The sequence below is a fragment of the Pongo abelii genome, chromosome 1 (genome assembly GCF_028885655.2).
Source record: "Pongo abelii isolate AG06213 chromosome 1, NHGRI_mPonAbe1-v2.0_pri, whole genome shotgun sequence".
NCBI lineage: Eukaryota > Metazoa > Chordata > Mammalia > Primates > Hominidae > Pongo > Pongo abelii.
In genome coordinates, this window is record NC_071985.2 from 10,190,763 (window position 1) to 10,207,142 (window position 16,380).

General features: G+C 36.3%; 1 protein-coding gene across 1 annotated transcript in view; it reads left to right on the forward strand.

Moving 5' to 3' along the window:
* The first annotated feature begins 271 nt into the window (after positions 1–271).
* The window catches only part of LOC100432518 (histone-lysine N-methyltransferase 2C-like), a 56,240-nt gene continuing 40,131 nt past the window's right edge, over positions 272–16,380 (forward strand). The window contains 10 exon segments of the mRNA XM_063721412.1: positions 272–415; positions 2,371–2,413; positions 3,000–3,104; positions 4,438–4,566; positions 4,743–4,775; positions 4,876–4,995; positions 11,176–11,313; positions 11,548–11,757; positions 13,388–13,461; positions 15,845–16,001. Coding sequence (XP_063577482.1) covers positions 272–415; positions 2,371–2,413; positions 3,000–3,104; positions 4,438–4,566; positions 4,743–4,775; positions 4,876–4,995; positions 11,176–11,313; positions 11,548–11,757; positions 13,388–13,461; positions 15,845–16,001 — 1,153 coding nt within the window.

Sequence of the window (16,380 nt, forward strand, 5' to 3'; positions counted from 1 at the left end):
GTTTGCTTTACACTTTGCTGAGGGCAATGTGAGGGGTTATAATTTGGCCAACAGTGACTTTTTGACTAAAAATCTAAGATAGATTTTTTGTTAATCATACAGCTTAAATTCAAAACAGAGAAACCAAAATGGATGTGGGGGTACTTGGGAACTTGCTGGTATACTGTGTTACTACAGTGAAGTCTGTTGCCCTAGGTCATGGTTTCTTACTACTGACAGTTGCACCAGTAATTCTTTGTTGTGGGAGGGAGCCTTTCTGGTGTATAGAAGGATGTTTAACAGCATCTTTTGCCTCATGGTGGTCAAAAATATCTCCAGATATTGCCAAATATCTTTTGGTGGGCAAAATCACCCCCGGTTGAGAACCGTTATCCTAAATGCAGTGCCTATAGGAACTATTAACAATCAGAGAAAGGTATGAGAACTTGGTATATTTACAGAGTTACAGCAATGTCAGCAAGGCTCTAGGAGTTTAACTCATTGGGTAGGTAAGTGTCATGATCAGTGTTTCTCCCACTTCTCCCCTATGGTTCTGTCAATTGTAAATCATTGTTCTTCTGGTAAGCTTCCTTTTTTACCATTAATTGCATTTGTTACTCAGTTAATTTTATAAACTCATTTTGAACAATAATTTTAAAGCAATCTTCCACTGAAAAATGACTTTTGATGTTAAGTAGTTAATGCTTCATTAACTTGGCATTATCCTGAATTGAAATACAGCTATTTTTGATTTTGACTTTTTGAAATAATTAGAAGCAATCTTACCCCGTGTTGGACACATGTGCATGTCCAGTCTCCCTCACTGTTGGTAGTGAGTTCATGCTTCTTGTTTGTTCAATCTTACATATTTTTTACCTCCTACTTTAATTCTGTTGTTTTAAGTATTGACCTGCTCTTGTCCTTGTCAGTATGTTGTTAAAAATAATGTATAATGAAAGACCTGTGGGTCCTTCAAAGGATATTTTACGATAAAGTATATCTTATAACTCTTATAACTAGCCACTTGAAGGCTTAAATAGGAGCTCTTTGTTGAGTTTTAAAAGCAAAAGGATTGAAATTGGACAGAGAACATATAGGAAAGATATTGATACAAGTTTTTTTTTTCTTTATTTGATTATTTTTTTCCACAAAAATACTGAAGAGAGAACAGTTTTACAATAAGGCCAAAACTTGGAGGACTAGAAAAATATACCCATTTCAAAACCTAGATTAATTGTTCATTGCAATTGAACCACTCTTTTCACTTTATAATGGAAAATTAATGACTAAAGGCTTTTTTTTAACATGTCATTCATTATAGCCTATTATATCAATTTTAATGATTTATTCAGATATAAAATCCTTTAGGTAGGGGCAAACTTGTAAAACAGTCTTTAAAAAATTAGTTATATTTGTATGGTAGAATTCCATTACTTTAAAACAAAAAACTGCTATATGACTCCTAAAAAAATTATCCAGAATTTTTTTCTTTGAACTGCAGTGTTGTCATTATTGAAATAATTTTCTCTAAAAGTTCCTGGATATTTGGGCATGCAAAACTTAATGTGATATGTTACATATGAATTACATTTTGAAAACTATATAATGGGACCAAGACTGTCTGACAGAAGTATTTGACCTGGAATATTACATTTATGCCCTCCTCCCCCTTTTAAGTAAAAATAAACTTGAGATGGATTAAAAATTTCAGTTTCTCTTTACTGAATGACTAATATAATTATTAAAGCTAGCCCAAACAAGAGTTCCAATAGTTTCTTGGTTAAGCCCCAAACCCTTAGAATCCTCCTTGACTTTTCTTTCCCTTTCATTCATCCACGTTTGTCTCTGCCTTCAAAATACGTCCCAAAGCCAACCACTTGTCTCAACTTTCCTTATAACCCTGGTGCTGTCATCACCTCACCTCTCAGACTGCACCAGTGCCCTTTTCTAAACTTGCCAGCCCCTCTCTAATTCCCACCCCTCATCTGCTCTACATATAGCAGCCAGTATGTTCCCTTTAAAATATTAGTCGTCTCCTGTCTTTCAGCCTCCCAGCAACTTCTCGTTACACGTCAGAATAAAACCCAGTCTTCCCCATGATCTCTAAAATCTTACATAATCTTGCCCTAGCTGCCTCTTTTTTAACCCTTACCATTTTTTCTTACTGTTAACACTCTGGCCTCTCTTGTTGGCAAACCCGGCTTGCCCCAGGGGCTTTATGTCTGCTTTGCCTTAGTTTGGAGGGTTAGCTCCATCTTTGTGCATATAACTTACTCCCTCATTTAGTTTTATGTTCAGTTATCTCCTAAAGGTCTTCATAGACCACTCTGTCTACTACAGCATCCCCGCAGCTTATTTTTAATCCTTTTTCCTTGTTTTTTCTTTAAATAGCACTTACAGCGATGTCGTTTATTTACTAACTCCCCCCGAGAAAGTAAGCCCTCTGAGGGCATGCACTTTGTTTCAGTCATTGCTGAGTGGGCAATGCCTGATACGTGATCCATAGACACAGTTCTGTGGGTAGTGAAATACTTTTTTAAATAAATGAGTGAGTGTTCATTTATTGAACAGCAAAGCTGCAAGTAGTTACTAGATGGTACCTGGCTTGTGCTCCATATGGAATTTCTAAAGAGTGATAGGTTTGTCTTTCATATTTTAACTTTTCCTACTGTGTTTTAATTTCTCAATGTCACTTTTAGACATGCCACTTTCTTAATGAAAAATATTTTTTTGTTTTGTTTCTTACAGCATTTATTCTGTTTCACTTTTATTGCCTACAGGTCTTTAAATTTTGTCTCAATATACATTAGTCACAAGACAAAATAGTCTGAATTTTTAGTAAATTTTTGTAATTCAAAACATTATCTCCTTTGCTATGAAAAATTTTTACTGTAAAATTACGAGTCTCAGGTTTTTATTCTAGCACTTGCCTCACTCAGTATCTGCTGTACTCAATTTAGCAAATGGCTTAGTATCTGAGAAAATACTGAAATTTTAAAAAACATATTTACTATATTTAGGTCCTGCTGATGACCCATTAGCTGATATTTCTGAAGTTTTAAACACAGATGATGACATTCTTGGAATAATTTCAGATGATCTAGCAAAATCAGTTGATCATTCAGGTATATATGAATACTGTTTACCCTTTTTCTGGTTTCTGATGTGAGCGAGAGGTGTGTGACGTGTGGAACAAGTTTAGCCTTTTGTCTGTTTCTCAGTAACTTTGTTTTTGTTTTTGGCTTTGTTAAAGAACTCAGAATTTTCTTTGACCTCAGCTTTCCTGCTTTAGGAGGGGTATAGCAAGTTAGTTAATTACTGTTGTCTTTCTAATTGCATCACGTTTAAGGCATATTGCCTTAAAGTCTTGCTGTATCTTTTTTCTTCTTTTGTTTGTATTTTCCCTCACTTCCCGCTCCTGTGGTAATCATCCATTTTATTTGGTTTGGTCTTATAGGTCTTGATTTATGCACTTTCCAGGTTGAGAGCTCACCTTTTCCATTTGGTAAGAAACTGAGCAATGGATGACGGCTGACTAGAAGTAGTCTTCTTTTTTTGTAGTGATTTCAGCTGAAACAACCTGTAGGTGCATTCTGTTTATCAGTAGTGCTAATTTGTCACTAATCCATACTTTGCTTTTCCCTTTTTGTGTGTGGCTAAAGCATAGTATAGCTGTACTGTACTTTGGGTGACTTTCTCAGTAGTTTTTCTTTAATGAATAATTTTATTTTTGTTAATATGTGATTTACAATATTACCTAAATGTTGTAGAGCTAGTTCCTAATATAAGATCAAATAAGAACAGACTAAATTTTTACTTTTGATAGTAATAATATTGAGAAAGCATGAAAAAAATGTAGATGATAAACCACTTTTACATGTGACTCTTACAAATGTGAGCTACAGCATGTTACAATTTTATAAAATGTAATGTACATAATCAGAATGTGCCTATAGAATACTTTAAAAATATTACCTATAATTGAAGTTATTTACAAAGGATAATATTAAACACTGAGAATTTTAGGGCTTTTCATTAATTCATATGAAACATATTCCTTTTTACATATGTGCATAATAATTTAACTGTACATTTGATAACACTATTTTCCAAATTAAAGCAATTATTTGCATATCTATTTCTCATAAACTCCTATCTTAAGCTTTTTTTTTTTTTTTGGGCAGGAGTTGGCAAGTTAAAATCAGATGTATTCTTTTATTCCTCAGGAAATGTTTTTACTTAAAATAGAACTTTACATGGCACCGAATACAAATATATTGTGCCTAATTTTTACTGAGCACCTCTCCAAATTGATATGAGAATTCTGATTCAGAATTACAGACTTCATTTCTCTATTTTAATCATATTGTTATATATTAAGTACAGGTAAATAGTGCTATACATTTTTGTGTGAGTATTCTGAATGCACCTTTAAATTTATTTTCCTTACTCTTGTAGATATTGGTCCTGTCACTGATGATCCTTCCTCTTTGCCTCAGCCAAGTGTCAATCAGACTTCACGACCATTAAGTGAAGAACAGCTAGATGGGATCCTCAGTCCTGAACTAGACAAAATGGTCACAGATGGTAAAATATTTGCCCTGCATCTAGGCTTTCTAAAAGACCTGAGTAAATATGATTTTTAAAGATTTTTGCATGGTTATAATTTAACTTCTAATTATTTCTGTCAGTTAAATACTATTTTATATCAGTATATTGAATTAGTAGCTGTTAATGTTTCTATTTTTTTAAATTTATTCTAGGAGCAATTCTTGGAAAATTATATAAAATTCCAGGTAAATGTGTTTTGATTTTCTAGTTTATGAAAATGGCATTCCCCATACCATGACCCTACTAGTCTTTTAATCTTGTTACTATTATTGTTTTATCTCCTAGAGCTTGGCGGAAAAGATGTTGAAGACTTATTTACAGCTGTACTTAGTCCTGCGAACACTCAGCCAACTCCATTGCCACAGCCTCCCCCACCAACACAGCTGTTGCCAATACACAATCAGGGTATGTTATGACTTTATAATTCTACATTGTATTCACACACGTGTGTATATATGTAGGTACATATACACACACAAGCAAGTTTTGCCCTGTTCTTTAGTAGCCACATATACAAACTGATAGGGAGAAAAACCCTTTTGTAATTATAGAAAAATACTGACTTCACATAGCGGTCTCCCTGAAATTCTCTGTAATTCTGTAATTATCCTTATGTCCAGAATTCTTTTGCTCATTCATTGGCAGTGGGGAGGATGTAACAGTGCCTGCCCTCTTCCCTCCCTGCAAGTCCCATTCCCAGCTCACTCCACTCTAGTCATTTCCCACATAGGCACTTCTGTGTGTGTATGGAACTGTCCCCGCTCACCTGGCTGCCTGTACTCATTGATCTGCCCTTGGTTTCACTGTCATCTCTCAGAGGTTAGCTGGTCACCACCCCACCGCCACGTTTTTCATTTGTAGCATATGGCACAAATATAATACCTGTTTGGGTAATTATGTCTTCCCTTTAGATTGTGAGCTCTTTAAAGACTAGAGTTGTCCATGTGCTTGCTTATATGCCCTGCCACAGAGTATGTGTTCAGTACATACTTTCATAGTAAATCAGTGACCTTTCTATCCCTGTAGACACTATGAAATTTTGTGAATGTTTGCCTATTTTGTTCATTTTTCTTCTGCCTACTTACAACTAGCTACCAATTTCTCCCCTTTTCTGTAGAGCTGAAATTTGATAGCCTAGGATTAAGGTCTGTATGAGTAGATAGGGAAATTGGTACAGGTACGGGAATCTCCTATAGGAAGGAGTTTATGGAGTTGCATGGTGGCATGTATATAACTCTGTCTATATGTATTTTTGTTTTGTTTTGAGACAGGGTCTCGCTCTGTCACCCAGGCTGACATGCAGTGGTGTGAACACAACTCACGTCAGCTGCGATCTCCTGGGCTCAAGCGATCCTACTGTCCTCAGCCTCCTATGTAGCTGTGTCCACAGACACACGCCATCATGCCTGGCTAATTTTTTGATTTTTTGCAGAGGTGGGGGTCTCACTTTGTTGCCCAGGCCAGTCTAGAACTCCTGGGTTCAAGTGATCCTCCCACCTCAGCTTCCCAAAGTGCTGAGATTACAGGCGTGGACCTCTGTGCCCAGCTAGTATATATTTCTGATGATTTGAGCATAGGAACATTTCTCTATATCCTATTGTCACTGCCTCATGACTATATCCTGAATTGAATAACATGAGGATATCTTATCCTTTTCTTGTATAAGTGCCAAAGTGTGTAAATAATTTGTAACCTTTACTAACAACTTTGTATATACATGAAAATTCCATAACGCACATAATGGAAATATTTGAGTTTTTACCAGTTTAGCCTCTAAACATAAATTTACCTTGATTTTTGCTAGGCTAAACATGTGATTTACCTTTGGGTAATATACTCATCATAACTACTTCTTGCCTTAATTTTTCCCATATGCTTTTTTTTTCTTTTTTTTTTTCTTTTTTTTCTGAGACAGAGTCTCACGCCTTTGCCCAGGCTGGAGTGCAGTGGCGTGATCTCGGCTCACTGCAACCTCTGCCCTCCAAGTTCAGCGATTCTTCTGCCTCAGCCTCCTGAGTAGCTGGGATTACAGGTGCCTGCCACTGCGCCCGGCTAATTTTTTGTATTTTTAGTAAAGACGGGGTTTCACCATCTTGGTCAGGCTGGTCTTAAACTCCTGACCTTGTGATCCATCTGCCTCGGCCTCCCAAAGTGCTGGGATTACAGGCGTGAGCCACCGTGCCCAGCCCCCGTATGCTGTTTTAACGATTAAGAACTATTCAGTATTTCTCTTTTCAACATATAAAAATGACCTGTCTTTATGTTTTCTGAACTGAAAGTGCATATTTTAAAAATCAAAGATGTATTTCTTTATAAAAAAATCTTACAATCATTATGAAAATCACTTCATTGTGCAGTCTCATTTTTAAAAGGTCTTGAGAGGATGACTTCTTTTTCTTTACTTTTCTTTTTTTTTTTTGCAAGGTGTTAATGTGTAATACAGGGTGAATCAGGTTGTCTACCCTTAGGAGTTTGTAATTCTAATACTGTAGACTTTCGGGTATACAACTAATGTGTATTATAGTGCAGTATAATTCAAGTACAGCCTTATGAATCACTAAGATTTCATTGTTCTTGTTTGAAAGAATAGTAGTTCTAATGTAAGGGCAAAGCATGATCAAATTACATATAGGGTGACACACAGTTATTCAAGAATGGCAACTTTAACGTTTTCTAGAGCAAAGGGAGTGGGCATTGTTTAAGGAAGCAAAACTAGAAGTGGACATTGGTGCTGATTGTAAAGGGCTCTGAGAAATAGGCAGAGGCAGCTGGCCTTTTCCCTAGACGCTTCCAAGAGCCTTTGAAGACCTTACACCAGTGGTGTGATCTGATCACTTATGTGTTTCGCTGAGGTAGCTCTGGTGTCAATATTGGGAATACATTTGGGCAAGAAGAATTGTACTAATGAGGTTATTGTGGTGGAGACTAAGTTAAAAAGTAGGTTCCATGTAAAGATGCTTCAGTGCTGATTGAAAGGAAGGAATAGATACGAGAGAAAATGACATTAGAACAAGTAGGACTGTGCTACTGAATGGATATAAGGTGTGAGGAAAGGGGGAAATTAAAGTGAATTAGACTATGTATAAACCAGGGGCCCAGAGGATAATCATGAAACATAAAACAAAGGAGGACTTAGTGTGTGTGCTGATAGAAGGTAGTGGAGGTACAATGAATTTAGTTTTAGACCTCTTTTAGGTTGGTAGAAATGGGACATATACACTATTCTGACTTACAGGCAGTTGCAGTTAGTCAAGGAGATGGATGAAAATGTAGGAATTATCTGTGTAATTGTGCTAATTGCAGATGTGGGAAGGATGAGATTTATTAAGAGAATATACTGCCAGTAGAGTATAGAATCTCGAGGAATGCTTTTTAATTAAATGTAATTAAGTATATGCTTAACTCATCTGATTTATATTAGGTGTGCAATTACATGTTTTTTATCTTTCTTCCTTTTAAAGGTTAGGTGAAAGTAAAAAAAGTAGTGAGAGATTTGAGACATTGAGTGAGAGGTATAGGATCTCGGAAATGAATGATCGTTAGAGACAGGTTGTACAGTTAAGTAAGATGACTACTTGAAAAACATTGTTTCATTGGACCATGGGAAGGTTGTTGCTAATCTTCAGTGGAGTAACTTCAATAGAATTGATGAGAAAGGGGAGGCAAAGTGTAATATGTTATTATGTAATATGTAATATGCTTTAATGTCTGATGGTAATAAAGTTCAGAAAGTAGAGAACAGAATTTTCAAGATTGAGATAGAGTAACTTGAAATACCTTTATGTAAAAGTTGTGAAGTAACTTTTGAACTTTTATAAACGAATATGACTAGTTTGGGTATATATGGTGGACTTGGGAAAAAAAAGACCACTTCTTGAATAAAATACTTTGCTTTTACTTCTTTGTCCTTGAAAAAATTATTTAATTTCTGTGGGTCCTCTTTGCTTAAATGGAGCTGAACATAATAACCTATTTCAATGGGTTTTCATGAAGCTGTAAAGCTTTTAAGACAGTGCTTAGCATAGCATAAAGTACTTAACAAATAATAGCTAATATTACTATTGGGAAAAGTTTCAACATGGTAATATTGTAGATTATTATAAGATTATTATTGTAATATCAGTAGATGGCACTGATACCTAGCTACAGTATGGATCACATTCTCCTTGTCAATAAACTCTTGTTTCTCCTAATTACATGAAAGACATTTGATATTGTTTATTAAAATTCCACATTCCTTAACACAGCAGTCCCCAGCCTTTTTCGCACTAGGGACCAGTTTCAAGGAAGACAATTTTTTCACAAACCCAGGTTTGTGGGTTGGGGAATGGTTTTGCGATGAAACTGTTCCACCTCAGATCATGAGGCATTAGATTCTCGTAGGAACATGCTCGCATGCACACTTCACAGTAGGGTTTGCGATCCTATAAGAATCTAATACCGCCGCTGATCTGACAGGAGGTGGAGCTCAGGCGGTAATGGTCACTTGCCCGCTATTCACCTACTGTGCGGCCGGGTTCCTAACAGGCCATGGACTGGTACCAGTCTGTGGCCCCAGAGTTGGGGACCCCTGCCTTAATGGAACCTGCTTTTCACTGAAGTTGAAAATAGATGTAGCATTCTAGTTTGAAAAAAGCAGAAATCTTGCCCTTTAATCCTTGGAGTAAATGTAAGTATCATGAGATATTTGTCATTGTGAAAACCTGATCCAGTGGACCCAGCTGTGGCATTTAGTAGGGTAAGCCCATTTGTGGAAGTCAGAGAGTTCTAGGAAGTCTTTGAGACAAAATCTTTTAAACTTCTCAGTGATCATCCTTAGTATCGGCACATACATACTGGAGCTATGTAGGCTTTAGTGTTGTAACATTCAAATGATGTGGTTTAAGTGAAAGGCCATTATATATTGTAAAATGTACATGTAGGAGACTTTTTTTTTAATCAAATGGAATGACATTAGATAAAAAACAAAATCAGGTGATCAGGTTAGGAAGTATTAGTCAACTCTGTATTGCTATTTGTGTAATTATTTGGTGATGTGGATCTCCTGTAATAGTATGGCTGTAAGTGTTGCAACAGTTAACAGAGGCCTTGTGTATTTCCACAAATCACCAAGTTTAATTGGGAGGGCTTTTTGCAGGTACACAAAGTTTTTGTTGTTGTTGTTCTTTCTTTTTTCTGGAAACTGCTCCAATATGGACAGTTGGCTTATTTCCCAATAGTTTAGACAAGTAGACTTTCACAATAAGGATTGGAGTTACATGCTTAAAGGAGTGTTGTAAAGAAACATAAGATAGTCCTTTTATTTGCCTAATGTCTATTCAGAAAGAAAACGATAAGGTATTTGATGTTTGTGAATAAGCTCAAATGAGAATTCAAATGTGTTTGGGGGCTGAACACTGTAAGTTATAAAAATTAGGCCAAAACCAGAGTGTATATATTTTTAGCAATAATCATCTGATTGATAGTGATAGATATATTGCTTACTCAAAACTAATTTAGAGAAAGTATCAATTTAAGAATCATAGGGGGTGGACACAGTGGCTCACACCTGTAATCCCAGCACTTTGGGAGGCTGAGGCGGGTGGATCACTTGAGGCAGGAGTTTGAGATCAGCTTGGCCAAAATGGTGAAACCCCACCTCCACTAAAAATACAAAAATTAGCTGGGCATGGTGGCAAGTGCCTATGATTCCAACTACTCAGGAGGCTGAGGCGGAATTGCTTGAACCTGGGAGGCGGAGGGAGGTTGCAGTGAGCTGAGATCTTGCCTCTGCACTCCAGCTTGGGTGACAGAGTGAGACTCCATCTCAAAAAAAAAAAAAAAAAGGAAAGAATCATAGATTTTTTTTTTTTTTTGGTATTAAGAGGAGCAGGAATAAAATATAAGAAACATCTGTTTGTAAATTTTTAATGAAGAGAAAGAATATTTGATAAAACTTACTAGCATTTGCTGTGATTCATTAGTGTTTTTTAGGAGTTAATATGTGTCGAATAGTTACTGCATACCAGGAACTATGTTTAGAGCTGTACATACATTATCTCAATTAACCCAAATAACAGAATACCTACAGTTTACAGAAATAGAAATTGATTCTGCTTCTAACAGGTAAAATTGAGGTTCACACCCTGGGCTTTTGGACTCCGGAACACTTGCTATTTCTAGTACATAATAATGAAATAATCACAGCTGTAGAGATCATATTTCAAAATCTTATAGCCAAAAGTCACTCTTTAAGGATTATATAATACTGAAAAAAATCCTACTTTTAAATTGCATTAAAGGTTTTGATTTAGAAGTACAAGCATCTCTCCTATACTTGGGGCTTTGGTTCCAGGACCCCCAGGTATAACCAAAATCTGAGAATACATAAGTCAAATGTTGGCCCTATGGAACTTGGCATACAAGAAAAGTTGGTCCTCTCTATGCATGGGTTTCACTTGTGTTTTCCATCCACACTGAGTTGAAAAAAATTTGTGTTTATGTGGACCCATGCAGTTAAAAACCATGTTGTTCAAGGGTCAGCTTTACTTCAACTCCTTGTTATTTAAGAATATTATGCAAACGGAATTATTTTTTTCTCTTAAGATGTTTTTTCACGGATGCCTGTCATGAATGGCCTTATTGGACCCAGTCCTCATCTTCCACATAATTCTTTGCCACCTGGAAGCGGACTGGGAGCTTTCTCTGCAATTGCACAATCCCCTTATCCTGATGCCAGGTACAAGCCTTATTTTCTATGGAAACTTAAATTGCACTAATTTCTGTTTGATTTATATATAAATTAGTCTGCTTAAATGATTGTGTATGATATTGTATGTTGCATTTATTGTGGCTTTTGCTATAAATATGTTACTTTTAACTATTTTGTAATAAGTTTTAATGAAAGCTATACTTGAACATATATTAAAAAGTTATTTTATGTTTATAAAGTAAAGTTATTTATTTTTTCCCAGGGATAAAATTCAGCCTTTAATCCAGTGGCAAGTGATCCTAACAACTCTTGGACATCATCAGCTCCCACTGTGGAAGGAGAAAATAACACAATGTCAAATGCCCAGAGAAGCACGCTTAAGTGGGAGAAAGAGGAGGCTCTGGGTGAAATGGCAACAGTTGCCCCAGTTCTCTACACCAATATTAATTTCCCCAACTTAAAGGAAGAATTCCCTGGTAAGCCATGAATATATTATTTCTCTCTATTTTACCAACATTTTCACATGTGCAATACCTTTTTTTTTAACTGCAATAGAAAGGTAGCTTAACTAATTTTCATCTATGATGACCCACAACATAAAGATTCCCTAGATGTCTAGAAACATTTTGCATTTTACTTTGTCCTAGACCCTGCATCCATCCTCATATTTCCCAAAAATTAGTTTCAGTTAGTGAAATGGTCAGTTTTTCAGCTCCTAGCAGTACTTATTAATATGCAGAAATCAGTGTTATGTGATTCTTTAAAAAATTTCTAGAACCCAAACTATCATTTAATCAAAAATACTGCTAGGCTAAATCAGTGAATCCTAAATAGTGTTTTTATGAAACGAATTCAATATTGTCTTCCCTTCTTTCCCTCTCACTTTCCCTGACTGTCCAGCTATTACCACTGCCTCTTGAAAAACACAGATGATAATAGTACAGTTTGTGAAAATTCTGATTAACCAGTAAATGAGAAATTTGGATTAATGAAATGTCAATTATTGAATATATGCAAGCAATGCGATTTTATTATTTTGAGTTCATGGTGTCAGACAAACCAAGATTGAAAAAGTTATTCAAACTCAGTTTTGCAATAGTTTCCCAGCTATCTATCAATACACAAACTCTTAAATTACTAGAGGGGTACCTGGAAGTGACTTTCATTTGGATGACCCCTGTTTTTAGGTACCTTTTTGGATTGGCGTCTTCATGGTACTTTATTCATTATGTATTGTAATAAATGAAATGCTTTTTATCTAACAATAGAAATCAGTGGTTTGATGCAGGGAGACCTGTGAAGGCAGTGTCCCATTCTTCAGCCACTTTTTTTCCATGCTTACATTTGCTGTTTATGAACATATATGGGTATGTTGTCATTTTGTGTCAGCACAAATTGTCCTTACAGCAGAGCTGTAACTTTTTTAAATGTAATTTTCTTTAATAATTTTACTTTGTGACTCAAGAACCTCATGAAATACTGTGTTAAAGCTGTTGGTCTGTGAACTGATTTTTCATTTTCATTGGCTTTTTGGAAGCTTGCTTTCTTTTTGTAATGTGGAATAAATAATTTCTGTATTTATCATTAACTGTTGATCTTACCCAGGCTTCTTCATTTTGTATACCGTGATAACACTGAATTTCATATAAATGGTTTGAACTCATTATTTTTCCATGTGTTTGTTGTCCACAAATGCTAGTGAGATGCTTATTTATGACTTTGTTTACTTCTGGTAGGTCAAATTGATAGATTTCTGTTTAGCACAGATGTTTTACAAACTTGCACTTTGGTTCTGGTGGTATCTTACCACCAGAGGGAATTTATTATGTTTGGCTTACATTTTTGCTACTTTGTCCCTTGAATCTAAAAAGTTCCCAACTTTACAAGCTAGGTTGTTAATAAGGCAACACTTCATTTAGAAAACATTTGTTTGGCCTGCAGTGTGCCAGGATCTTTGTTCTTTGTAAAAAACTTAATATAGGTCTATGACCTCATGAGAATACGGCCTGAATAAGATTAACTGTCAGCAGTTCATCAACATTCTTTATTACAACACATCATTAGCGTGGCTCTGAGAAAGTGTTATACTCTGTTCTTTTGTTGCAGATTGGACTACTAGAGTGAAGCAAATTGCCAAATTGTGGAGAAAAGCAAGCTCACAAGAAAGAGCACCATATGTGGTATTTTAAGAAACTCCTATCTTTTAAATATTTAAATACAGTGCTTGAACCTTATTTGTATTAGGTTAATAAAAAACAAATTTCCATTTCAGAAAATGCTTGTTAGTACCTGTACAACAAGCAACTTTATTTTTACAGTGATTTTCTAACTCCTTATGTCTTAATTGAGAGTGTGACATTTTTATAAGCAAGTTAACAGAACCAAAATGTTGAAGATTGAAAATCAGCTATTTTAGGGGGGAAGGAGTAATTCATTTCACTTTAAAATTGTTTTATCTCTTCAGCAGAGGTACAGTTGGCAGTCTGTATCCATGAGTTCTATATCTGTGGATTCAACCAACCATGGATCAAAAATATTTTGGAAAAACATCTATACTGAACTTGTACAGACTCTTTTCTTTGTCATTGTTTTTAAAACAATATAACAATGATTTACATAGCTTTTATATTGTGTTAAGTATTACAAGTAATCTAAAGATGACTTAAAGTATACAGGAGGGGGTAGGCACAGTGGCCCACACCTGTAATCCCAGCAGTTTGAGAGGCCAAGGTGGGCAGATTGCTTGAGCCCAGGAGTTCAAGACCAGCCTGGGCAACAGAGCCAAAACTTCATCTCTATAAAAAATGAAAAAATTAGTTGGGTACGATGGCGCATGCCTGTGGTCTCAGCTACTTGAGAGACTTGAGGGGTTGAGGCTTCAGTGAGCCAAAATTGTACCACTGCATTCCAGCCTAGGTGACAGAGCAAGACCCTGCTGGGTCAGAAAATAGAAAGGGAGAAAGTATACAGGAGGATATGTGTAGGTTATATGCAAATACTGTGACATTTTCTACAACGGATTTGAGCATCTGTGGATTTTGGTATCTGCAGGGAATCCTGGAACCAATACCCCATGGATACAGAGGGACAACTGTACTAAATTTGGAGACTGGATTGGCATGCCTCAGTGTCTTCCACAGTCACCTCTTTTCTTGTTAGGTTTCATAGAGAATCTTTGTGCATCTTGAAAGAGAAATATTTAGGCATCTTTAAAGAGTTTTTGACACATGATCTTTGCCATGAACTATTAGGTAATTTTATAAGATTCTCAATTCATATGGTAAATTATTTTCTCCCAAAGAGCCAAATTAAGATTGTCAGCTGGAACCAAATCCTTGCTTTCATTTTAAAGCATATTAAATCTGTATTATTGTTGGAAAATATATATATTTTCCAGCTAGTTCCCCAGTGCACGTATTTTCAGTTACAGTGATTATTTTGGATAGAGCATATATGTGTGTATATATGCTCTATCACATATCTATAGATGTATTGATATGCTGAATTTTATCTTGACTTGAATTAGTTAATGACAGAATTTTTAAAATTTTTAAGTGATTTCTTTAATGATACATTTCAAATATCTAGATTTTTTTTTTAAAAGACTGATTGGATATTTTTCCTTTTTTCTAAATTTTTTTTTTTTTGAGATGGAGCTTCACAGTTGTTGCCCAGGCTGGAGTGCAATGGTGCGATCTCGGCTCACTGCAACCTCTGCCTTCCAGATTCAAGCAATTCTCCTGCCTCAGCCTCCCAAGTAGCTGGGATTACAGGCATGTGCCACCATGCCTGGCTGATTTTTCTTTTTCTTTTTTTTTTTTTTTGAGACAGAGTTTTGCTCTTGTTGCCCAGGCTGGAGTGCAACGGTGCGATCTTGGCTCACCACAACCTCCGCCTCCCAGGTTCAAGTGATTCTCCTGCCTCAGCCTCCCGAGTAGCTGGGATTACAGGCATGTGCCACCACACCTGGCTAATTTTGTATTTTTAGTAGAGATGGGGTGTCTCCATGTTGGTCAGGCTGGTGTCGAACTCCCGACCTCAGGTGATCCGCCTGCCTCAGCCTCCCAAAGTACTGGGATTACAGGTGTCAGCCACTGCGCCAGGCCTAATTTTGTATTTTTATTAGAGGTGGGGTTTCACCATGTTGGTCAGGCTGATCTCGAACACCTGACCTCAGGTGATCCACCCGCCTTGGCCTCCCGAAGTGCTGGGATTACGAGCATGAGCCACCATGCCTGGCCCCAGCCCCTTCTTTCTAAATTGAAGGAGACATAATTTCTAAGGATGTGTTAAGAAAACTAGGAGCTAAAATATTAAATCACACCTAGGATCTTTAAGCTTAATTCAAATACATAGAAATATATCCTCAACTGATAGGTACTGTGTACTGTAAAGAGAGAAGATGAGTTAGTGTCCAGATCCTTTTTTGGGAGGTGCCGTAAGTATTTCAAGTATTTTACCTGACTTTTTTTTCTTTTATTTGAGAAAGTTCATGATCGTTTTATTTTATTCCTTAAAACATTTAACATAATCTGGGAAATTTTTTTTCTTCTTTTGTCAAAGCAAAAAGCCAGAGATAACAGAGCTGCTTTACGCATTAATAAAGTACAGATGTCAAATGATTCCATGAAAAGGCAGCAACAGCAAGATAGCATTGATCCCAGCTCTCGTGTTGATTTGGAGCTTTTCAAAGATCCTTTAAAGCAAAGAGAATCAGAACATGAACAGGATTGTCAAATATCAGATAGTTGTAGATATGCGGTGTTATTTCTGAGGGCTCTGTTCTGTTCCATTGATCTATATGTCTGTTTTGGTACCAGTACCATGCTGTTTTGGTTACTGTAGCCTTGTAGTATAGTTTGAAATCAGGTAGTGTGATGCCTCCAGCTTTGTTCTTTTGGCTTAGGATTGACTTGGCAATGCGGGCTCTTTTTTGGTTCCATATGAACTTTAAAGTAGTGATATTTGACAAACCTGAGAAAAACAAGCAATGGGGAAAGGATTCCCTATTTAATAAATGGTGCTGGGAAAACTGGCTAGCCATATGTAGAAAGCTGAAACTAGATCCCTTCCTTATACCTTATACAAAAATCAATTCA